This window comes from Mobula birostris, chromosome 14 (assembly GCF_030028105.1).
Source record: "Mobula birostris isolate sMobBir1 chromosome 14, sMobBir1.hap1, whole genome shotgun sequence".
Classification (NCBI taxonomy): domain Eukaryota; kingdom Metazoa; phylum Chordata; class Chondrichthyes; order Myliobatiformes; family Myliobatidae; genus Mobula; species Mobula birostris.
The window spans coordinates 99,450,598-99,475,818 of NC_092383.1; the positions used below are offsets into that span (position 1 = coordinate 99,450,598).

A 25,221-nucleotide genomic window follows, 5' to 3' on the forward strand; every position below is an offset into this window, starting at 1 on the left:
ACTGTCGATAGGTAGACCCTTCCCCAACACCCTGTGTCACTGACTGTCGATAGATAGACCCTTCCCCAACACCCTGTGACGTTGACTGTCCCTAGGTAGACCCCTCCCCAACACCCTGTGTCACTGTCCCTCAGTAACCCTTCTTTCCCCATTCACTTGTGTACTGACTATGACCCCACTGATGTTAGTCCAGCTCCCTCACATCCTCTGTCAGTAATCCCTCTGCCTCACTGACTGTATTTGCTCTGCTTCCCTCCACAGGGCCGTCATTCCTCCAGCCTCACCGTGATGAGAGATGCCTCAGCCCTCTTCACTCCGCTCCCCTCATCACAGCCACCTCCTTCCTACTCCCCTGACCCCAAGACCTACCCGCCGTCCCCTGCCTGCCTCAGCCCGTCCTGCACCGAGGGACCCCAGTCAGGAGCGGATGGCCCCCCGCGGGGTCAGGACCAGCGAGCTGCCTCCTGCCAGCCGCCAGCCTCCGGCTAAGCCTCGCCCTCTGCCCCCGGGGCCTGGCCCGCTGGATCAGCGGGGGAGGAGGCTGGAGACAAAGAGTCGGCGGCCTCGGGCTCAAGTGCAGCCCGTCCTCTCCAGCTCCTCCACAAAGCGTGCCCCCATCCGGGCTGATCACTCGCTGGGGATGAAAGTTGCCCTGCTACCCAACCCACCTTCCTCCACCTCTTCCTCCTCCCCTTCCTCCTCCCCCTCCTCCTCTCCCTCTGCCTCGCCCCCTGCCCAGCCCTTGCCCGGCTGTTCCCGGGACCACTGGGGTGTGCGGGAGTGCCTGCGCAACCTGCCTAGCCCTGAGCTCCGCCGCTCACCCTCCCTGGGGCGGTTGGAGATTTCGGAGCGGGTCTCCAGTCCTGAGCTCCGCCGCTCGCCCTCCCTTGGGCGGCTGGAGACCCAGGAGCGGGCACCCGTGCTACGGCGCAGTTCCTCTCTGCGGGGGCTGCGCGGAGATCCTGAGGCGAGGCCAGCCGGGGTGATGGCGGGGGGAGGAGGAGGGGGATCAATCCGGCCTGGGCTGACGGACCCGCTCCCTGGCACTTCCCGGACTTCCAGCAGCTCAGCGGCGCCCTCTCATGGCCGACAGACCCACCCCAGCCAGGAGCAACAGCACAGGAGCCAGGTGAGCCTCCCTTAGCCCTTCATCAGCTGGTTGCAGGGGGTGGTCAGCTGCCGAGCTCACTCTAACCGCCCGCCTCGGTCCCCAGCCCTGGCCACTCACCCCACTTTTCACCCTCACCTCTACCTCCCCCAACTGGTTTCCAATCTCTGGTGGACCACAGTGCCCCTTGGGCTTCTCTGTGTCCCCAGCTCCTTATGATTCAGAGCACCCACCATGTCTGGTTACATAGAACACAGAACATTACAGATCCTTCGGCCCAATATGCTGTGACAATGTATATAAACCTACTCCATGATCAATCTAACCTCTCCCTCCTATAGAATCCTTACTCTTATTTTTCTTTCACCTATGTACCAATCTAAGGGTCTCGTAAATGTCCGTATTGTATCAGCCTCAACTACCACCTCCAGCAATACACTCCAGGTACCTAGCACTCTGTGTAAAAACCTACCTTTGACATCTCATAGATTTTCCTGCAATCATCTTAAATGGATGTCCTCTGGTATTGGCCATTATCACCCTGGAAAAATGGCACTGGCTAATATCCATAAGACCATAAGGTGTAGGAGCAGAATTAGGCCATTGGCCCACCTAGTCTGTTTTGCCATTCAATCATGGCTGATCCTCAGCCCCACTCCCCGGCCTTCTCCCCGTAACCTTTGATGCAGTGGCCCATCAAGAACTATCAATCTCTGCCTTAAGTACACCCAACGACCTGACCTCCACAGCTGCCAGTGGTAACAAATTCACCACCCTCTGGCTAAATAAATTTCTGTGCATCTCTGTTTTAAATGGATGCCCCTCTATCCTGAGGCTGTGCCTCTTGTCCTGGATTCCCCCACCATGGGAAACATCCTTTCCATGTCTAATCTGTCTAGGCTTTTAAACATTTGAAAGGCTTCAATGAGATCCCCCCTCATCCTTCTAAATTCCAGAGAGTACAGGCCCAAAGCCATCAGACATTCCTTATGTGATAACCCTTTCATTCCTGGAATCATCCTTGTAAACCTCCTCTGAGCCCTCTCCAATGTCAGCACAACTTTTCTTAGATAAGGAGCCCAAAACTGTTCACAGTACTCAAGGTGAGGCCTCACTAGAAAGCTTCAGCATCATATCCCTGCTCTCGTATTCTAGACCTCTTGAAAGGAATACTAACATTGCATTTGACTTCCTCACCACGGACTCAACCTGCAAGATAACCTTTTGCACGAGGGCTCCCAAGTTCCTTTGCATCTCAATCTTTGGATTTTCTCCCTGTTTAGAAAATAGTCTGCACATTTATTTCTTCTACTAAAGCACATGACCATACATTTTCCAACATTGTATTTCATTTGCCACTTTCTTGCCCACTCTCCTGATCTGTTTAAGCCCTTATGCAGCCTCCCTGTTTCCTCAACACTACCTGCCCCTCCACCAGTCTTTATATCATCTGCAAACAGCAATAAAGCAATATCACGTGAGTCACACCACTGATTCGAGGAGCTGCACTGTCAGGGTCTGCCAGGCCTTTCCTGCTTTTTCCTGCCTCTCCCTGACACTGGCTGGATGGGTGGGTGTCACAGCAAGTCTGCTGACACTGGTTTGCTCCTCTGACCTATTAGCTCTCTTCTCTCCACAGGTTTTTGCCCCTTCAAGGCATCCTTCGCCAATCTGCTCCCACTCACCTGCTTCATAGTTCCTCAACAAGTGAAACTTACTGTGACCAGAGCTCTCCCTGACTTCCTGTTGGTCACAGAGCATTGCACAATGTTCAGTTCCATTCCCACCTCAGCAGGTGAAGCAGCCCATGCTTGCAACAAGACCCAGGCAACATTCAGACACACGCTGAGAAGTGACAAGTAGCAGTCACACACACACACAGGTACCGGGCAGTGACCATCTCCAACAAGTGAGTATCTGACATTCCCATCATCAAGTCCCCACCATTAACGTCATGGGGTCACCACTGACCAGAAACTCAACTGGACCAGTCACATCAACACCGTGTCTACAGGAGCAGCTCAGAGACTGGGGATCCTGTGGGAGTAACTCACCTCCTCTCCCCAACACCTGTCGCCATCAACACCTCTCCCCCATCAGCACCTCTCTCCCATCAACACCTCTCCCCCATCAGCACCTCTCTCCCATCAGCTCAGAGACCGGGGATCCTGTGGGATTGACTCACCTCCTCACACCTCAATGCCTTTCCCACATTCACGAGTGGGGAGTGTGATGGAACATTGTCCTCTTGCCGGGTGAGGGCAACTCCAACAACTGTAAAGAAGGTCATTACACTCCAGGACAAAGCAAACGCTCAATCGGCTCCCTAAACACTTCTTCCACCACCTTAAGCACTCCTTCCCTCAGCCTCCATTAACACCCCCCCTTTGTCCCCTCTCCCTCCAAACACTCCCTTCCAACACCACATGCGGGTTCCACTCCAAGCCCTTCGCATTCCATACGGGGAAATATATCAATGGTCCTTCCCTGTCACTGGGTCTACATCCTGGAATTTCCCCCCCACCCCAACAGCCCTCTTCACCAGAAGATGTCAGCAGGTCAGAAAGGTAGCTCACGCCCCGCTGTCTCCAGGGTAACGAGGGATGGCAATAAATGCTGGTCATCTCGATCTCAGTTTCAAGATAAAACAATCCTCATTTGTTAACTTTGGATGTACTGGTATGTTAAATACGCAGCACATCCATCAGTTTGTCCTTTTATTCTCTTTTATTTTCCAGAGGGATATGATCATCTCCATCGGCAATGGTCAAATTGGACTTAGGAACCTTGGAAATACGGTGAGACTGAAGGGAGCAGGAGTGACCTTGTGTGAATGGGAGGACACGTTACCAGGGGAATAAGAGGGAGCATGTAAATGAGAAGATGACAGGGGAGAGTGTAAAGTGGAAGACATAGAGGGAAGCATATAACTGGGAGATCGGGGCGGGGGGGAGCATGTAAATGAGAGGACAATAAAGAGAGAGGAAATAGGAGGGTTTGTGACTACACAGTAGTGCAAGGCACTGGGCACGAACAGTGGTCCTCTTCACTAGAGTCAGGTTACACGGGTCATTTTCGGCTTGCAGGAGGGTCAGTACCCAATGGGGCCACGGGGGTCAGTGCAGGGCCTCAACTATTTAAGCTCTGGGAGGCAGCAGCTGAGTGCAACTGAGCCAGACCTGCTGATGAGACAAGGATCAGTGTGTTCTCCAGTATTGGGGGCACTGAGAGTCTGCAGAGGGATCTAGATAGGTTAAACAGGTGTGTGAAAGTTGGCAGATGGGGTGTATTTGAGGTCATCCACTGTAATATGAGGACAGAAGAACAATCAGAATGGGGTGAAAGTAGAGACTGCACTGCAGAGGGATTGGGAAGTCCAGTGCATGAAGCACATAGAGTTGGCCTAGATGTTCAGCAAGTGATCAGGAAGGCAAAGGCAAAGTTGCAAAGGGTGTAGAATATAAAAGTGGGAGTCCTGATGCAATTTCACAGCAAACAGCTTTGGTCTGGTCCTGAAGGAGCAGTGGACTTGTGTTGGAGCTGTGCAGAGAAGGTTCCCTGGGCTGAACCCCACGGTGGATGGGGCGATGTGTGAACCAGAGCTAAAGAAAATGGACACATGGAAATGAGGGGTGAACTTGTGAAGCATATAGGCTTCCAGGGAAATTGATGGGGTGGCTGCTGAGAGGGTATTCAGGGGAATCTAGGGCATATGTTGAGATAAGGGATCATCCGCTTCAGGAGGAAGTGAAGAGAAATTTCTTTGAGGGGATGGCAGCTCTGGAACCTCCCACCTGTGGAAGTGGAGTCACTGATTGTACTCAAGACAGAGATGGTAGATGGTGGTGGGGAAGGACGACATTGTCCAAGATTGGATCAGCTAGAGGTACTGAATGGTCTTACTGCCATTACAGTGTTTTTGTTGATTGGGCCTTTAGGGAATGCTAGGGATGAGTCGAGTCTGTGGGGAGAGCTAATGTTCCAGGTCACAGTAGGTCTGAAATCAAAGCCATCTGAAGATACAGAGATGTGCAGGGGTGGGAAGAGGCGGAACCGGGGATCTGGATGTCATCAAGGCTGGTGGTCCTGGCTGGGAGGGAACGGAAGAAGGATGGCTAATCCCAGCTGATATGTGTGGATAACAGGTAAATAGAGGGGAGTGAATGAGGAGGTGGGAGAGGGGAAGGAAAGATTATGTGAACTATGAGTTGCAGAGCATGATAATCACCAAAAATGTGAAGTTGTAGAGACTTAGGAATGCTTGCCACATCAGGCAGCGTGTACAGAGAGAGAAAAACTGGATTACATTGCAGGTGGATCAGGTCTAGCCAATTCTGAGACAAACTGGAATGCCTGGTTATCTGAAATAGTTGAAGTCAATGTATGTCTAGTTAGAAGATGAGGTGATCCTCCTCAAGCTCATGGTGAATCTCACTGGAACACTGCAGGAAAGTCAGCAGGTTAGAGCAGGCGATGGGGTGGAGCATTAGTAAAATCAGGGCATGCTGGAGAATAGTCAGCGTCTGTGTAGAGAGAAGAAGGATAACTACATTGAAAGGGGTTTGAGTCAGTTGAGAAAGAGTTGAGAGCACTGACATCACATACTGCAGCGATTCAAGAGCACACACCCTGACAGAGGAAGTGGCCGAGGCGGATACATTTGATGAGATGCCTCAGAGGAGAGGGGCTTGTAGGGTTATGGGATGAACACAAGCAACTGAGACGAGCAGGGAGGATGTGTGGTTGGCATGTACAGGTTGGATCTAAGGGACCTTTTCACTCTGTGGCTCGCTCCCGGCAGGCAGCTGGGGAAGTGGGCAACATTGGCAGCCTCGTCAGTGATAGCTGAGACTGTGAAGGTTATCCTAGCCATGGAGGATGATATATTCAACTGGTGTAACCAACTGGATACGCAATTTGCTTGGTGGTAGGATATAGAGGGAGGGTTGCTATTCAGATTGGAGGCCTGTAACCAGTGGGATGTCACAGGGATCAGAGCTGTTGTTTTCTCTTTATTAACAAATTATGAGTTAATGTGCTTAGCAATGTTAATAAATTTGTGCATGACACCAGTGAAGAAGATTTTTTTTTAATTACAAAGGAATATGGCAAATGAATGTGTGAGGAATAAGCGCAGGGACAAGATTTAGATTTATGGATCGTTGGGATCTCTTCTGAGGAAAGTATGACCTGTACAATGAGGACAGGCTACCTACCTTACAGGCAGGTTTGCTAGGGCTGATGGGAAAAGTTTAACCTAGTTTGGCAGGGGAATGGGAGCCCAGAGGATGGAGCAGTTGGTGTAAAGGTAGATGCAATCTGTAGAGAGACTGTGAAGATAAATAGACTTTGGATAGAACAGGAATGCAGTCAGTCAGAGAGGTTAAAACGTGTTTAATGCGAGAACAATTTAAAGCACAGTCAGTACAGGGTACTATGATGTTGTGGTCATTACATAGACTTGGCTGTTACAAGGGCAGGAACGGCTACTGGATGTTCTGGTGTTCAGATATTTCAGAAGAGACAGGGAGGGAAGTAAACAAGGTGGAGGAATGGTATTGCTAACAGATTGTATCTCGGCTGTAGAAAGAAAGGACATTGTGGAGAGATTGCCTACTCAGTCAGTGTGCATGGAAGTCAGAGAAATAGGAAGGAAATATTCCCTCTATTGGGAGTATTCTATAGATCCTCTAACCCCACCACCCCAATAGCAGCAGAGACACTGAGGAACAGATGGGGTAAGAACATTTTGGAGAGGTGCAAAAATAACTGGGTTGTTGTCATGGGTGATTTCAACTTCCTAATATTGGTTAGCAACTCCTTAGTGCAAGATGTTTATGAGGGGCAGAATTTGATAGGCGTCTGGGAAGGATTCCTAACCTAATATATGGACAGGCAGACTAGAGCAGAGGCCACATGGGATCTAGTACTAGGCCATGGACCTGGTCAGGTGACAGATTTCTTGGGCAAAAATTTTGGACCACAACCTTTTGCATAATTATGGACAAAGATCAGAGAAAACCATATGGGAAAGTATTTAATTGGGAATTAGCCATAATCCTAGCTCTGAGGCATAGCAGGGAAGGGTAATATCAGGTAGAGTGATAGTGTTAAGAGACTTGATAGGGGCCATACAGGAGCTTCTGTAGTCATGAAAGAGACACCAAGAGGCGTTGCCTCTTAGGTACTAGGGTCAAGGATGCCTCAGAGTGGCTGCAGAATATTCTCAATGGGGAGGGTGAGCAGCCAGAGGTCATGGTGCACATTGGCACCAAAGGCATAGGTATAAAACGGGAAGAGGTTCTGCGAAGTGAGTACAGGGAGCTGAAAGACATAGATTCAGAAAATGTAGAATCCTCGTGGGTAGAGTTAAGAAACTGCAAGTGTAAAAAGATCCTGTTAGGAGAAATATACAGGCCTCCAAACAGTAGCCAGGATGTGGGATACAGATTACAACAGGAGGTTGAAAAGGCATTTAAAAAGGGCATTGTTACGATAGACATGGAGAATTTCAATGTGCAGATAGATTTGGAAAATCAGGTTGGTGCTGGATTCCAAGACTTGGAATTTGTAGAATGCCAATGAGATAGCTTTTTAGAGCAATTTCTGGTTGAGCCCAGCAGAGGAAAGGCAATTCTGGATTGGGTGTTATGTGGTTTGATGTATCAGTATTTCAGTGGAGTAAAGGGAATTACAGTGGCAAGAGAGAGGGATTGGTCAAAGTTGTTTGGAAGGGAACACTAGTAGGGATGATGGCAGAGCAGCAATAACTGGAGTTTCTGGGGGCAATTTGGAAGGCACAGGATACATACTGTACATCCCAAAGAAGAAGCATTCTCAGCAGAGGATGAGGCAACTGTGATTGACAAGGGAAGTCAAAGACAGCATAAAAGGAGAAGAGAGGGGATATAACACAACAAAGATTAGTGGTTATGTTTGACGATTGGGATGCTTTTAAAAACCAGAAGAAAACAACTAAAAAACTAATAAGGAATTGATGGAAGAGGTAGCTGAAGAGATTGTGGAGGCATTAGTGTTGATCTTTCAAGAATCACTGGATTCTGGAATGGTTCTGGAGGACAGAAAAATTACGTGTCACTCTACTCTTTAAGAAGGGAGGGAGGCAGAAGAAAGGAACTTATAGGCCAGTTAGCCTGACTTCAGTGGTTGGGAAGATGTTGGAGTCCATTATTAAGGGTGAGGCTTTGGGGTACTTGGAAACACATTATAAAATAGGCTGAAGTCAGTATGGTTTCCTTCAGAGGAAATTTTGCATGGTAAACCTGCTGGAATTCTTTGAGGAAATAACAGACAAAGGAGAGTCGGTGGATGTTGTTTACCTAGATTTTCAGAGGGCCTTTGTCAAGGGTGCCACACATGAGGCTGCTAAACAAGGTAAGAGCCAGGAAACATGGATAGAGAACTGGCTGTGTGGCAGGAGGCAAAGAGTGGGAATAAAGGGGCCTTTTCTGGTTGACTGGTTGGAGTGGTGTTCCATTGGTCGATGTTGGGACCTTTTCTTTTCATGTTATATGTCAATGATTTGGATGATTTTGTGGCCTTGGTGAGTATGATTAAGGAAATTTGAAGGCATTGTACACATACACAAAGAACAGGAGGATGATTAGAAATGAGGGTAGGACTGATCAGAACTATAAGAAGAAACATAGAGGAGGTCCTTATTCACCAGTGAGGGGACAAATGTGAGGTCAGTGTAGAATAGGCTAATGTGCTGGAAGATGTTGAGGTTAAGAAAGAGGATGTATTGGATCTTTTGAAAATATTAGCACAGATAAGTCCCTGGAGGCAGGCAAACTATACCTCAGGTTTATACAGGAAGTGAGGATACATATTGCCGCACCATTGACAGAGAGTTTTGCATCCTCATTGGTCACAGAAGTAGTACCAGACTGGAGGATGACAAAAGTTATGCATTTGTTTAAGAAAGTAATAGGGACAATCCTGAAATTATAGACCACTGAATCTTACGTCAGTGGTGGGTAAACTATTGGGGAGGATTCTTAGGGGCAGGATTTACAAGCATTTGGAGAAGCATGGTCTGATTACAGATAGTCAACATGGCTTTGTGAGGGGCAGGTTGTGTCTCAGAGCCTGAAGTTACAAAACAAGTTTTATTTTATTTAGAGGTACAGTATGGAACAGGCCCAGCAGCCCACCTATTTAACCCTAGCCTATTCACAGGTCAATTTACAATAACTAATTAACCTACTAACCTACATAGTCTTTGGACTATGGGAGGAAACAGGAGCACCCAAAGGAAACTCTGAGCTGTACTACCATCGCGCTAACTGCTGGAACCCAAAAGTTCGGGAATCAGACCCTGATTTCCTGCGTGAAAGTGGGGATACCTTCCACTATACTAATGTAGAGTAGTGATGTAGTGTATAAGGATTGTAGTAATGCATTCTGCAAGGGTCATTCAGAATATGATAGTCTCATTCAGAAAGCTAGAAGATATCGGATCCAAGGAAACGGCAGCATGGATTTAGAATTAGCTTGCCCACGGAAGGTGGAGGTTGATTGTAGGTGGAGTGTATTCTGCTCTTCATGATTTGAATGAGCAAGTGGAAGGGTGAGTTAGTTATGCAGATGGCAGGAGGGTTGTGGATAGCATAGAAGCTTGTCATATAGTTACAACGGGCATTGACAGGATGCAGATGTAGATGGCAAGATGGCATCGAGCCTGGGGTTTACCTCCAGAACAAGCTTTCTCTTTATTGCGAGCTGACATGAACAGGAATGTCACTTGTCCCAGAGCAATTGTTCCCCAATCCATGATTTAGTATTCATTATTTTTATGCTACTGTATTTCATATCTACAAACACTTTACTCCCCACTACCTCTACCCGATATAGAGTGAGGAAGCCTTTTGAAATGCCAAGCTAAAGCAGCTACATTTTAAGATAGATAGTAGATAGATACTTTATTAATCCCAAAGGAAATTAGAGTCACAGTCGCATTACGAGTGTGCAGATATACAAATATATAAATATTAGAAGTAAGAAAGAATGAAAAGTAAGTTACCTGAAGCAGTCTAACAGGAGGGGGGTATCACTTCCTCTGCTATAGGTGGACTCATTACAGAGAATAGCCGAGGGTAAGAATAATCTCGTATAGCGCTCTTTGGAGCAGTGTATTTGTCTTAGCCTATTGCTGAAAGTGCTCTTCTGTTCAGCCAAGGTGGCATGCAGAGGGTGAGAAACATTGTCCAGAATTGCCAGGGTTTTGTTCTACCACAGCCTCCATGGTGTCCAGATTGACTCCTGTGACACAGCCAGCCTTTCTAATCACTTTATTGAGCCTACTGGCATCACCCATTTTGATGCCATTGCCCCAGCATACCATAGCGTAGAAGATTGTACTGATGACAGCAGACTGGTAGAACATGTATACTCCAAAGGACCTCATTCTCCTCAGGAAGTAGAGGTAACGCTGGCCTTTCTTATACACAGCCTCTGCTCCACTCAAGTCTGTCATCCATGTGCACCCCCAGGTACTTGTAGGTCCTCACCATCAGTAGCAACAGGGAGCAGTGCTGCTTGGTCTCCCTGAAGACCATCACCATCTACTTGTCTTACTGATGTTCAGCTGCAGTTGATTCAGCTTGCACCATTTGACAAAGTCCTCCACCAGGGCCCTGTGTTCATTCTCCCATTCTCGTTATACACCCAACTATTGCTGAGTCATCAGAGAATTTCTGCAGATGATATGACTCAGTGTTGTATCTAAAGTCTGAGGTACGAAGGGTAAACAGAAGGGGAGCCAATATAGTCCCCTCTTATAGCCATGTCTGACAAACTGTGATGAGCTGTGTGCAGTTCCACTGTCACCTTATACACACAGTAGCCACCTTATGAGGTACGTCGGTACACCTTGTTAATACAAATATGTTATTCACATCAAACATCAGGATGGGTAAGAAATGTGATCTAAGTGACTACCTGTGGGATGATTGTTGATGCTAGATGGGGTGGTTTGAGTATCTTAGAAACTGCTGCTCTCCTACAATTTTCATGCACAGCAGTCTCTAGAGTTTACAGAGTCTGGTGTGAGAAACAGTAACCAGTGAATGGCAATTCTGTGGGCAAAAGCGCCCTGTTAATGAGAGAGGTCAGAGGAGAATGGCTGGACTGGTTGAAGCTGGCAGGAAAGTGGCAGTAAGCTCAAATAACCACGTGTAACAACAGTGTGCAGAAAAGCATTCAGAATGCACAACACGTCAAACCTTTAGTGGATGGGCTACAGCAACAGGAGAGCACAAACACACAGGAGTTATCTAATAAAGTGTACATTTGTTCAACGGTAAACTTTTGTCCAGGAGTTTTCTGAAGCCGTTGCTAGGAAAGTAAACAGGTATGAGTTCACTGACGATAGTGACTTGGGCCTATTGAGTCTGTTGCTGGCTTCCGTTGGCCCCCTATATCTCACAATTACATGTTCACCCCCCCCCCCCATCTCTCTACTGTGTAACAGAACCAAGAATTCATTATTCCCTGTATGAATTTACTATTGCCTACTACTCAGAGCCAGGCTGAAAAGTGACAGATGGAGTACAATGTGGGAAAGTGTGAAGTGATACACTTGGGAAGGTCAAGCTTGAAGGCAGAATACAAGGTTACTGTAGGACTCTTAGCAGTGTGGAGGGACAGGGGGATCTTGGATTCAGAGTCCACACATCCCTCAAAGTTGCTGAGCAAGTTGATAGGGTGGTTAAGATGTGTGTGTTGGCCTTCATTAATGGGGGGGGAGGCAGGAATTGATTTCTAGAGCCACAAGGTAACGTTGCAGCTCTATAAATGGTTAGACCACACGGAGTATTGTGTTCAATTCTGATCGCCTCATCATAGGAAGGATGTGGAAGCTTTAGAGAGGGTGCAGAGGAGATTTACTAGAATGCTCTCTGGCTTCGAGAACAGGACTTGGGAGGAAAGGTTGAGCAAGCTCGGGCTTTTCTCTTTGGATTGAAGGAGGATGAGAGGCAACTTGGTAGATGTGTACAAGATGATAAGAGGCATAGATAGGAGTGGACAGCCACAGCCATTTTCCTTAGGTGTCAATGGCTAATACAAGTGGACATACTTTTAATGTGATTGGAGGAAAGTATAGGGGGAATGTCAGAGTGTGGAATGCACTGCAAGGTGCAATAGCAAAGGCAGATATATTGGAGACATTTAAGGGCCTCCTGGATAGGCACATGAATGAAAGAAGAGTGGGATGGAGGGTTGATGGATCTCGGAGTAGGTGAAAAGGTCCTCCAACATTGTGGGCCGAAGGGCCTGTACTGTTTTATGTTTGTATCTAGATCTACTGGGAAAGTAGGCCAAAGCAGATGAAAGTTAACTCTAACTAGTGTGAGGTATTGCACTTTGGTGAATTAAACTAGGACAGAGCTTAGACAGTAAACGGTAGTGCTCGGTAGAACAGAGGACCTAGGGATGAAAGTGGCAGGGTGGTAAAGAAGGCTTTTGGCACTCTTGCCTTCTTCAATCAGGGCATTGAGTATGGGAGTTGGGATGTCATGTTACAGCTGTAAAGTTAATTGATGAAATCCCATTTGGATTGTCCACTTGTATGCAATTGTAGTCACCCATTATAGGAATGGTATCACTGAGCTGGAAAGGGTGCAGACAAGATTCGCGAAGATGGTACCAGAACTAGAGAGTCTGAGTTACAGTATATGGATAGACTGGCATTTCTTTTTTCTCTGGAGTGTGGGAGGCTGAGGAGTGACCTTAAGGGGTATAAAATCATGAACATAGATATTAGTCTGTTTCCTAGGGTTTGGCAGTCTAAATCTAAACGGCAAAGGTAAAGGGGAAAGATTGAAGATGGACTTGGGACAACTTCTAAGAGGGTCTATGGAATTAGCTGACAAAAGATGCAGCTTCAAAGGTGGATTAAAATTACAATGTTCAAAAGATAATTGAACAGGTACATGAATAGGAAAAGTTTAGAGGGATATGGGGCAGATGCAAGCAAAAACATCCAGTTGTGATAGGGAACTTGATTGGTATGCAGAGAGTTGGGCTGAAGGGCCGTAAGCATGCTGTAAAACCAATGAGTCTGTTCAGCTCACTGAACTGACATAGAGCGTTTGGTTCCACAGTGTTTCATGAATGCTATTCTCCAGTGTCTGAGCAACACCAGGGAACTGCGGGAGTACTGCATCCAGAAGGAGTATCGGCTGGATGTAAATGGATTGGGAAAGAAACATTGTGAACTGATGGATGGTAAGAAGAATGTGAATGGGGTGATGTAATGTACAGGGAAATCAGACAAAATATATATACAGGGATACAGACGTGTTGTATATACAGGGAGATACAGACATTGTATATAAACAGTGAAATACAGATACAGTGTGTATACAGGGAGATACAGAGAGATACAGACACGGTGTATATACAGGGAGATACATGGTGTATATACAGGGAGATACAGACACGGTGTATATACAGGGAGATACAGACACGGTGTGTATAGAGCGAGGTACAGACACGGTGTGTATACAGGGAGATACGGACACGGTGTATATACAGGGAGATACAGACACGGTGTATATACATGGAAGTACAGACACGGTGTATGTACAGGGAGATACGAACACGGTGTATATACGGGGAGATACAGACATGGTGTAAATACAGAGAGATATAGACACGGTGTGTATACAGGGAGGTACAGACGTGTGTACACAAGGAAATACGAACATGGTGTATATACAGGGAGATACAGACACTATATACAGGGAGATACAGACACGGTATATATACAGGGAGATACAGACACTATATACAGGGAGATGCGGACACAGTGTATATACAGTGAGATACGTGGTGTCTGCATGGAAGTACAGACACGGTGTATGTACAGGGAGATACGAACACGGTGTATATACGGGGAGATACAGACATGGTGTAAATACAGAGAGATATAGACACGGTGTGTATACAGGGAGGTACAGACGTGTGTACACAAGGAAATACGAACATGGTGTATATACAGGGAGATACAGACACTATATACAGGGAGATACAGACACGGTATATATACAGGGAGATACAGACACTATATACAGGGAGATGCGGACACAGTGTATATACAGTGAGATACGTGGTGTCTGCATGGAAGTACAGACGCGGTGTATATACAGGGAGATACAGACGCGGTGTATGTACAGGGAGATACAGCCACGGTGTATATACAGGGAGATACACTATATACAGGGAGATACAGACGCGGTGTATGTACAGGGAGATACACTATATACAGGGAGATACAGACACTGTATATTGCAGGGATCATCAATCTATGTGTATATTACAGGCTATTTCAGCCCTTGTGTACAATATAGGGAGCATTGGTCCCTGTGGATATTACAGGGAACATAGGTCCCCATGTACATTAAAGGGTATATGAGATCCCATATTCAATATAGGGAGCACTGGTCTCCGTATATATTGCAAGGAACAGTAGCAGTTCTTTTATTTTGGAGAAAAATATTTCCTCTGTATGTTGTTGGTTGTATATTTCTTACTTAGGCTAATGTATTTTTTTCCACTTTGCTCGTGTGAAATTGTTTTGTTTTTCCATTTTGTCATCTCTTTATATTTTCCCCTCTTTCTCTCTTCCCCCCACCCTCCCTCACTCTCCCTCTACCACCACTACCTCTCCTTCCCTTTCCCTCTGCTTTGTTTCCTTTTTCTTTTTCTCCCTGTTTGAATCTCCCTCTATCTCTCCCTCCCTGTCTCGCTTGTCTTCTGCCCCTCCCCTGCCTCCATTATCTCTTCTCTTGCCCCTTATAGCCTTTGCCGATCTGATTGCTGCTCTTTGGGACCCCGTAAGCTCAGGTTCTGTCAGTCCATTGCGCTTCCTCCAGACATTCCAGAGATTTGTTCCACACTTCATTGGATACAGGTAAGCTGTGGAGGCTCCCAACCCTGTCAATCACTCCATCTTCCTGCTGAACCTGTCTCTTCTTGTGTACCTCCCCCGTCTCCTGGGACATTGATGTAGCAGAATTTATCGTTCATCCTTGGCTGCCCATGATAAGGTTGGGGTGCGTTGTCTTCTTATGCCACTGCAGTCCTCTGTTACAAAGGGAGTTCCCGTAATTAGACAGTGATGATGAAGGAACTCACTCAACCTCTCCTGGTAAGACCTTCCTGGCCTGGATGGATCCAGTCACCCCTAGTGCATGTGGACCTCCTTAGACAGAGGGGGAACACTGTGTCTGTGCTCCAGGTGAGGTCCCACCAACACTCTTTCCATTGCTACTGACCCTTCCCCCCTGTTACACCCTCCCTTCCATAGTAAACACCAACCAACAGTGAGATGTGGGAATAATTTGCCGTTTCCGCGTGCTGATCTCCTGTATTCAGTATATGGGGACACCACATTCCTCTACAACCAGCCTTTGTCCACAGTGCTCTGCTTTTCAAGACTGAAGAGTATTGTGTGAACACAGCAGTTCAATTACTGGTCTAGTGACAGAAGCTAAGTTAACAATCCAATGTCCCAGGTCTAATTAGGGATTCATTGTAAATTGGCTGGGAATCCAAATTCAGTTAAAAATTCAATCGTGATCAACAAAACCCGGCTGGATAGTGATAATGTAAGGAGACTTAGAGATTTAGGGTAGGTTTATGTAAGAATATGTGTGTTTTGGTCTGTGCAAACTTTGACTGTAACATTGAACACAAAATCTCCCTCTGGTTGACCAATGTTCCATAAGGAGAAACATCTGCCTTGCTCATCTGGTCTGCTGCCAATGTGCCTCCAGAGCCCCAACGTGGTTAACCCTCTGGTGCCCTCTGAAACAACCGAGTTCCAAGAGATTATGATACGGGCATCAGCAGTGGCCCTCCTGGGGTCTGAACCTTCTCTTTCTCGGTGCTGACCTGATCCTGAATCAGGAATGAGTGAAGACCTCCTTCCCCATGAGGTACTCTCTCTGCCCCTTCACTGACAGCCCTACCCTCCTCGTAACTCATTCCAATCTTGGAACTGGAGAAGATGTTGTTGGTCCCATCATCAAGGAGATTCATTGTAAGTAGTGCAGTTGCGAGCACTAATATCTGTGGCACATTGCTAGTTAGAGCCCTTGCGCCTGAAAAAGATCCTTTAATCCTCAACTACTCCCCATCTCTAACCTTAGCCTCTTAAGTTATTATCTATCATTTTCTCACTGGTCTCCCCTTACCCTCTCCAATTGGACCCTGGTGTCTGCAAAATGATGACCACAACTGTCCCCATTGTCTAATTGGTGTAGGACAGAGTTTGAGCATCTCCTCTCCTGATTGTATACACTGACCTTTGGCCTTTCAACCCTGTATTGAGCTGCCAGTCCTGACGAAGGGTCTCGGCCTGAAACGTCGACTGCACCTCTTCCTAGAGATGCTGCCTGGCCTGCTGCGTTCACCAGCAACTTTTATGTGTGTTGCTTGAATTTCCAGCATCTGCAGAAATTCCTGTTGTTTGAGCTGCCTTACTCCTTTCGGGATCCCTGGACAGAAACTCCTTCTGTGTCTCCACACCCCAAGTTATTGTGTATTGCTGATGCTGTTTCACCTGCCATCACCACACACTTCTCTGTGTTAACTTGCATTTGACCCTTTGTCAGTTGCCAGACGTTCTCCATCTCCATATTAACTACAGTTAGGGGCACAATCCTGGAATGGGAGCTTTGGGAAAGAAGTGGAAAGGGATTCTCCAGAATTCTGCTCCCCCTGAAGATGTCCAGTCCTTCAGTTTGGTGGTTGGGGAGGGAGGGGTGATCTGAGGGGTCAGGCAGAAGGGTGAACTTGAGGCACAGGATTGTCCACGAGCTGATTGAATGGGACTGTAGACTCAAAGGCGCTGAATGCCATTACTTTCCATCGCATCTGTTCTTGGGGACTTGTTACTCCTCAACATCTCAGAGTTTGGCACGAGCAATGAACACTCCCTGCAGTGTAGCTAGTGTGGTAAGGTAGCGAATGAGGTAGTCAGTATGGATACAGCACGATCCCACCACCCATCACCGTGACAGCATGTCAGATCTGGAGGGCCAGAGCAACCTTGACTGCTTCCCGTGTAACGGTTTCAAGAGGAAGTGAATGGTCTTGTTCCCTTGTAAAGCTAACTGACTCCCTGACCCTATCTTTCCCCAATCTGCTTCTCTTTACCCCTCCTGCCCTTTCTCATTCTCTCTGTCTTCCCCCACCCTCCGCTCTACTCAACCTTCTCCCTCCACTCCATTCTGCCCCGCCCCCTCTCACAGCCAGCAGGATGCTCAGGAGTTCCTTCGCTTCCTCATGGACTGGCTCCACATGGAGATCAATCGGAAATCCCGCAAAGCTCCCAGCATCATGTCAGTGTCTGGGATACGGGGCTTCACTGGAAGTGTGGAGCGAATGCGGTGAGTGCTCTTGGCTGCCTCTGTCCCCCTCTCAGTGCCCATTGTCATCTCTGCTTTTCTCTCTGATTGTCATGTCTGTCCTCTCTTGTAGCCATCCCCATCTCCTTCACTGCCTCTCTCCATCTCCCCCTTCAGACCTTCTGTCTTTCTATGTGTGTCTCTCCCCTCCTCTATCTCTTCTGCAGTCCCTCCCTCAGTCTGACTGTCTCTCTGCCTCTCGCACTACCATTCCCCTCTCTTTCATTCCAATTCTTTGTATGCTTCTAAAGAGCTGAACCAGCAGTCTGAATTCACGTGGAGCCATTTTCATTTCTGCACTTGTCCACTGGAGGGCCGGACAACAGCACAAGTGCAGTACGGTTCCTACTGAGTCCCATTACAAACAAAAGAAAATCTGCAGATGCTGGAAATCCAAGCAACACACACAAACGCTGCAGGAGCTCAGCAGACCAGGCAGCATCAATGGAAAAGAGTAAACAATCGACATTTCAGCCCAAGAACCTTCATCAGAACTCCTGATGAAGGTCTCAGCTCGAAACATCAACTGTTTACTCTTTTCTATCAACGCTGCCTGCCCTGCTGAACTCCAAGAGCATTTTGTGTGTGTTCCTACCGAGTCCCGAAAACTGCAGTGCCCTAGAACTAAACCTACTGATCCCAAGGCTGCAGTGCCCTGAAACAACACCTTCCCCTGCCAATCCCAAGGCTGCAGTGCCTTGGAACGACACCTTCCCCCATCGATCCCAAGGCTACAGTGCCCTGAAACAACACCTTCCCCTGCCGATCCCAAGGCTGCAGTGCCTTGGAACGACACCTTCCCCCATCGATCCCAAGGCTACAGTGACCTGAAACAACACCTTCACATCTCAGTTCAGCTGGAGACAAAATCTTAGTTGAAAATATAATGTTGACCACACGTGTCCCTATTTGCAGTCCTCACTCACGGGAACAATACAGTTAGGTATGTGCTTGACGATCACTGGTAGATGCTAATATACCATCTCAGGCCTGTCAGTCCCTGGCGAGCAAGAGTGGTTCTGTGGTCCTATAGTGAGTTCAGTGTGGGACCCACAGTCTCTTCCACAGACAGGTCAGGAGGTATGTGATGAGACAAGTGAGTGGGGAGTTTGTGAGCTGGTAGCTCCACCCCATTGCTCACACAGGACCACTGCATGTTCACGATCCACAACTCCAGGTTTCCAATCCCATCCTGAATGCTCTCTCTATGCTTTCAGTGTCATTGGCTGGAGATTCCCCAGACCTAGGGAAGATTTTGTGGTACTTCACAGAGCACTTCTTCACGTTGTTCCTTCTATCTGCCCAATTATCTCTCCCCACGGGGTGAGCGGGTTAACTTCACACAGACAGGACCTGAAGTCAGGATTGAACCTGAACTCAGAGCTAGCAGCTCTAGTAACTGGACAAGTATTGGAGACATGGTGTTGATGTAACTGGTCCAGATGAGTTTCTGGTCAGTGGTCATCCCAGGGTATTGATGGACAGGTCAGGGCAATGGGAATGTCAGGGGAAGGAGATCGGGCTCTCTTATTGGAGATGGTCACTGCCTGGTACTTGTGTGTGTGAATTTTACCTGTCACTTCTCAGCCCGTGTCTGAAAGTTGTCTGGGTCTTGCTGCACACAGGCATGGGCTGCTTCACCTGCTGAGGTGGGAATGGGACTGAGTATTGAGTGCTGATCCATCTCCCACACCAGGACACTGGGACAATTGAGGTCACCATGTACCAGGAGAGAGTGACAGCAAGTTTACGAAGATGTTACCATGACCGGAAAATCGACATCTCAGAATGGGAGGAAGGTCAGTCACGAAAGGAACTAGGTGTGGTTCTGGGTCAGTGCAGTGTCTGAAATAGGGGGACATGGAGATTGAAGATCAGGACAGAGGAGCCCACCACACACTCCTGTGAGTGCGATAGACAGTACCTTTATATGAACCAGAGGGACCACACCCACAGCTAGAGTCAGCAGTGCAAATTCAGGGTAGATATGGAGGATAGGGTGCAGAGCTTGTCCAGTTGCAGACCTCCATTCGCACACAGTTACCCCCCAAGCACCACACCATCTGGTGTCCTATTCTCTTCATTTTCACGTAACTGCTTGGGATTGAATACCACCCCCTGGCACAAGGTCTTGAGGGAACAGAGCAGCACTAATGGTGTAGTTAGCTTGGGCTCCTCATTGTTACCACTCCTGTACTGCCATGGATGGAGCCAGCAAGCTTTCCATGTAATGAAATTCCCCACATGAACTATCCAGAGGATGGGGATGGAGAAGACCCAGGTTGTCCTGGCGAATGCAGGTCCAAGTTCAGCTAATGCAAGCATCAGAGACCAGATGTGCCTGCTCCTAGACAGGGTTGCTCAAGAGCTTTAAGAAAATTATCCCACAGTCCAGTCAGGATCACACACACTCGCAGTGTACCTGAACATCCAGTAAAACGGCAGCCTCAGTTCCACAGGCAATTCATGATGCTGCAGGCAGGAAGCCACTCCTACCAATGCTCAACCATTGGAGAGTGTTGATAACAAGAGGGCTGTAACTGGTTATCAGTAGCATGCTGGCATGGTCCCTTTCTTTCTCTGTCTCACAATCTTGCTCCCTCTCTGTATCTTTCTCGCTCTCATTCTTGCTTTCATTCTTTCTTTTACTATTTTATCTCCTGCACTTTTTCATCTTCACTGAATCGTCTCTCTTTCTTGCATGCCCACCCACTCTCCCTCAACACCTTTCTTTTGCCCTCTCCCTCATCCGCTGTCCCCCTTCCCCTCTGTCACTCTCTCCCCGATAGTCTCTCACTCTATGCTGCCTCTCAATATGATTCTTTCTCTCTGGAGGTCACATCCCTTTTCTTTCCTTTGCCCTCATGTTCCCGATTCCCAGGACCTCTTACTGTTTCTAATTCTCCCACACTTTTTAACTCCCTCTACTGCTCTGTTCTTCTGCCTCACCCTCTCCCACTCTGACCAACATTAATTTCTTCCTCAGTGACGATGAGAAATCAATCCACATGTGGAAGCGATACCTGGAGCGAGATGACAGCAAAATCGTAGGTAAGGAAATAGTGACTCATTGTACACTCTCACTACACTGTCCTGTCACACTCTCACCTCACACTCCCACTACACTGTCCCGTCACACTCCCACTACACCATCCTATCACACTCTCACTACGCCGTCCCATCACACGTTCCCACTACACCGTCCCATCACACGTTCCCACTACACCGTCCCATCACACGCTCCCACTACACCGTCCCATCACACATTTCCACTACACCATCCCATCACACACTCCCTCTACACTGTCCAATCGCATGCTCCCGGGGCATGGTCAGACACAGAGTCAAGCTCTCACTACACCATCCTATCACACTCTCACTACACCGTCCCATCACACATTTCCACTACACCATCCCTTCACACACTCCCACTGCGCTGTCCCATCACACACTCCCTCTACACTGTCCCATCACACACTCCCAGGGCATGGTCAGATACAGAGTGAAGCTCCCTCTACACTGTCCCATCATACACTCCCAGGGCACGGGTCAGACACAGAGTGAAACTCCCTCTACACTGTCCCATCACACACTCCCAGGACACGGGTCAGACACAGAGTGAAACTCCCTCTACACTGTCCCATCACACACTCCCAGGACACGGGTCAGACACAGAGTGAAACTCCCTCTACACTGTCCCATCACACACTCCCAGGGCACGGGTCAGACACAGAGTGAAACTCCCTCTACACTGTCCCATCACACACTCCCAGGACACGGGTCAGACACAGAGTGAAACTCCCTCTACACTGTCCCATCACACACTCCCAGGGCACGGGTCAGACACAGAGTGAAGCTCCTTGTACAATCTTTATTACACCTCCGCAGGGCATGGGTTAGACACAGTGCAAGACCTGGGAGCAGAATTAGACCACTTGGTTCATTGTGTTTGCTATGATAGTCTATCATGGCTGATTTATTATCCCTCTTAACCCCATCCTCCTGCCTTCTCTCTGTAATCTTAGGTGCACTAAGATTCAAGAACCTATCAGCCTCTGCCTTAAGTATACCCAATGAATTGGCCTGGACAGTCTTCTGTGGCAATGAATTCCACAGATTCACCACCCTCTGGCTAAAGAACTTCCTCCTCATCTCTGTTCTAAATGGACTTCCCACAATTCTGAGCCTGTGCCCTCTCCCCCGACCATAGGAAACATCCTCTCGACATCCACTTTATCCAGACCGTTCAGGATTCGATAGGTTGCAATGAGACCCCCTCCCATTCTTCTAACTCCAGTAGGTACAGGCCTAGAGCCACCAGTCGGCTCCTCACGTGTTCACCCCTTCACCCCTGGGATCATCCTCATGAACCTCCTCTGGACTCTTCCAAATGCCAGCACTTCTTCTCTTAGATAAGGGGCTCAAAATTCCTCACAGTATTTCCAAGTACAGTCTGACCTATGCCTTATAAAGCCTCCATGTTACCTCCTTGCTGTGGTATTTAAGCCCTCTAAAATAAATGCCAACATATAATTTACCTTCCTTATCACTGACTCAACCTGCAAGTTAACCTTTAGGAAATCCTGCACAAGGCCTCCAAAGTCCATCTCTGATTCTGGAATTTTCTCTCTGTTTAGAAAATAGTCCATGCCTTTATTCCTTCTGCCAAAGTAGATGAACATTATATTCCATTTGTGTCTTCTTTGCCCATTCCCCCAATCTGTCCAAGTCCTTCTGCAGGCACCCTGCTTCCGTAACACTACCTGCCTCTCCACCTATCTTTCTATTGACCGCAAATTTGATCACAAAGCCATCAATTCCTTCATTCAATTCATTGACATACAACATGAAAAGAAATGGTCCCAATACCACACCATGTGGCATACCACTAATCGATGGCAGCCAACCAGTCAAGGCACCCTTTATTCCCACTCTTTGCCTCCTGCCAGCCAGCCAATTTTCTATCCATGCTAGTACATTTCCTGTAATACCATGGGCTCTTATCTTGTTAGCAGCCTTATGTGTGGCACCTTGTCAAAGGCCATCTGAAAATCCAAATAAACAACATCCACTGTCTCTCGTTTGTCTGTCCTGTTTGTTATTAAAACAGATTTGTCAAGCAGATTTCTCCTTAAGGAAATCATGCTGACTTTGGCTTATTTTATCATGTACCTCCAAGTACCCCAAAGCTGCATCCTTAACCCTGACTCCAACACATTCCCAACCACTGAATTCAGGTGATTTTTTTTCTATTTCCCGGTGTAAATTGTCACCCACATCTTGGGTACCGTTCGGAGGCCAGTATATAACTCTCATCAGTGTCTTTTTACTTTTGCAGTTTCCAACTCTATCCACGATTCTAAGTCTTCCAATCCTGTGTTACCTCTTTTTCAGGTTTTGAGTTCATTTTTTACGAAGAGAATGCTCTCTGACTACCTGCCTGTCCTTTTGATAAAGTGTCCTTGGATACCTGAAGTCCTGAAAAGGGTCTCTGCCCGAAATGTCAACTATCTATTCATTTCTATGCTATTCTATTCTGCCTGACCTCCTGAGTTCCTCCAGTATTTTGTGTGTGTTGCTCAGATGTAAATTATCCTTTTTGTACTGGTCATAACTCCCCCAGAAGAGATCCCAGTGATCCAGAAATCTGAACCCCTGCCCTCAGCCACACATTCATCTGCAAAATCATCCTATTCTTACCGTCACTGGCGTGTGGCATAGGCAGCAGTCCGGAGATTACCCGAGAGGTCTGCACAACTCCCTATATTCTCTCTTCAGGACTTCCTTCCTTTTCCGATCTATCTCATTAGCACCATTACATATCATGACTTCTGGTTGTTCACCCTCTCCTTTAAGAATGCCATGGACCTGATCTGACACATCCTTGATCATCTGGGTGTCTCTTTCACATCAGAGAATCTGCTTTCTGCCCCTCGAATTAAAAGCTCCCCATCACTACTGCGCTGCTTTTCTCCCCATTTCCCTTCTGAGCCACAGAGGTTCTGAGAGTGAGTACCAGAATCCTGCGCCTCCTCATTCTCCTGTGTGAGCTGAAGGTCACTGAGCTGCAGCTCCAGTTCCTTAACACAGTCTCTAAAGAGCTGCAACTTGATGCACTTTGTGCAGATGTAGTTATCGGGGGAATTGGAGGTCACCCAAATCTCCCACCTCACACGAGGAACATACCACTACCTCTGGATCCATTTTCAGCACACTAGCTATGTACTAACAGACAAAAAAAACTTACTAAAGCTTTATTTAATATTTAGAGTTTCCACCTGTGCATGCCCAAGCCTGTTGAGCTAAAGTCGGACCACTCTAGCACTGGCACTCTGCTAAACCACCCGCTCTGCTTGTACCTCTGTTCTTGTTAATGACCCCATGCTGATTTCAGCCTGCAGAAAGAACTCTTTAAACCTTGCACTGTGTCACCAATGACTGACTTCTTGCTAGGATTTCAGCCCGCAGAAAGCAAAATGTGAGATTCCTTTCACACGGTGTCAGAGCACGACAGTTCTGATGTGGGTACAGAGAGTAACAATGCCTCCACCTCTTCCCCAGATCTCTTTGTGGGACAGTTGAACAGCACCCTCAGGTGTACATCATGTGGCTATCAATCCAGCACCTTCGAGGTGTTTTGTGATCTCTCACTGCCCATTCCCAAGGTACATCTCTCTCCCTGTTCTTCCATGTGGGGGGGAGGGCTGGGTTCCAGGAAGGGTGGGGGTGAGTTCAGTGAAGGGATAGGAGAGAGGGTGATGGATGGAGTGAAGAGGGCTCCAAGGGAAGAGTGGTGGTTCGGGGAGAGTTGGTGGGGGCCTCAGGAAGGGAGTGTATCTCTAGGAGAAAGGAGGGCTGCTCCAAGGGAGGAAAGGAGGTGCCCAAGTAGGGAGAAGAGGGTTGCTCCGGCAGAGGGGGTCGAGCCCTGGATAGGGAAGGCTCTCCAGGGAGGGTGGAAGGTAGGTTCTACCGGAGAAAGAGTGAGGCAATTTAAAAGGCAATGTGGGTCCTTGTAGGGACTCCGGGGAGGAGGGCTCCGGGAGAGGTGTAGGGACTCTAGTCTACCAGAAGCTGGACGGGGAGAGCATTGCCAGTCACTCAATTCCGGCTCCCTCTTGGCCTCACAGAGGATGTCGATCTCAAGTCGGGTGCCACTGGACGAGTGCCTCAGCCTCTTCACCGCAGAAGAGGAGCTGGATACGGAGAATGCTCCGGTAAGCACACGGAGAGCACTGCCTGCCATCCTGGGCTTCACAGAGAGCACTGCCCGCCGTCCTGGGCTTCACAGAGAGCACTGCCCGCTGTCCTGGGGTTCACATGAGTGCATCCCACTGTGGGCTTTCAGTGCCTCACTGTGTTCCCTCACTAACCAGAGCTGGCCGAGAGAGGGGCAGAATCAGGTGCTCACGTTCCAGGGGTTCAGTGTTGTAGAAGAGAAAGGCAGGACGTAAAAGAGGGAGAGGCATTACGAGTCAGAGACAATATTACAGCTGCACTCAGAGAGGTCGTTCAACTGAGTGTGTGTGGGTCAAACTTAAAAATAGGAAAGCTGCAATCACTGTGATTGGATTATACTACAGACCCCCCCTCCCCACCCAGTAGCCACTGGGACATTAAGGAAAATATACAGTCCTGTCAAAAGTGTTAGGAGGGGTATGGGACAGGTGGCAGAGA

The 25,221-nt window shown here is 47.9% G+C and overlaps 1 protein-coding gene across 6 annotated transcripts in view; it reads left to right on the plus strand.

The window, feature by feature from the left end:
* The window catches only part of LOC140210158 (ubiquitin carboxyl-terminal hydrolase 2-like), a 52,428-nt gene that overhangs the window by 6,666 nt on the left and 20,541 nt on the right, over positions 1 to 25,221 (plus strand). For 3 of the 6 annotated variants that reach the window (XM_072279058.1, XM_072279054.1, XM_072279053.1), the window contains 8 exons: positions 262 to 1,129; positions 3,847 to 3,906; positions 13,237 to 13,360; positions 14,936 to 15,047; positions 17,392 to 17,529; positions 20,534 to 20,598; positions 24,109 to 24,212; positions 24,675 to 24,761. In XM_072279058.1, the coding sequence (XP_072135159.1) occupies positions 296 to 1,129; positions 3,847 to 3,906; positions 13,237 to 13,360; positions 14,936 to 15,047; positions 17,392 to 17,529; positions 20,534 to 20,598; positions 24,109 to 24,212; positions 24,675 to 24,761 (1,524 nt within the window). In that variant the 5' untranslated portion in view covers positions 262 to 295. The remainder of the gene's footprint in view (positions 1 to 261; positions 1,130 to 3,846; positions 3,907 to 13,236; positions 13,361 to 14,935; positions 15,048 to 17,391; positions 17,530 to 20,533; positions 20,599 to 24,108; positions 24,213 to 24,674; positions 24,762 to 25,221) is intronic. The other 3 variants (XM_072279056.1, XM_072279057.1, XM_072279059.1) reach the window with 3 other exon arrangements.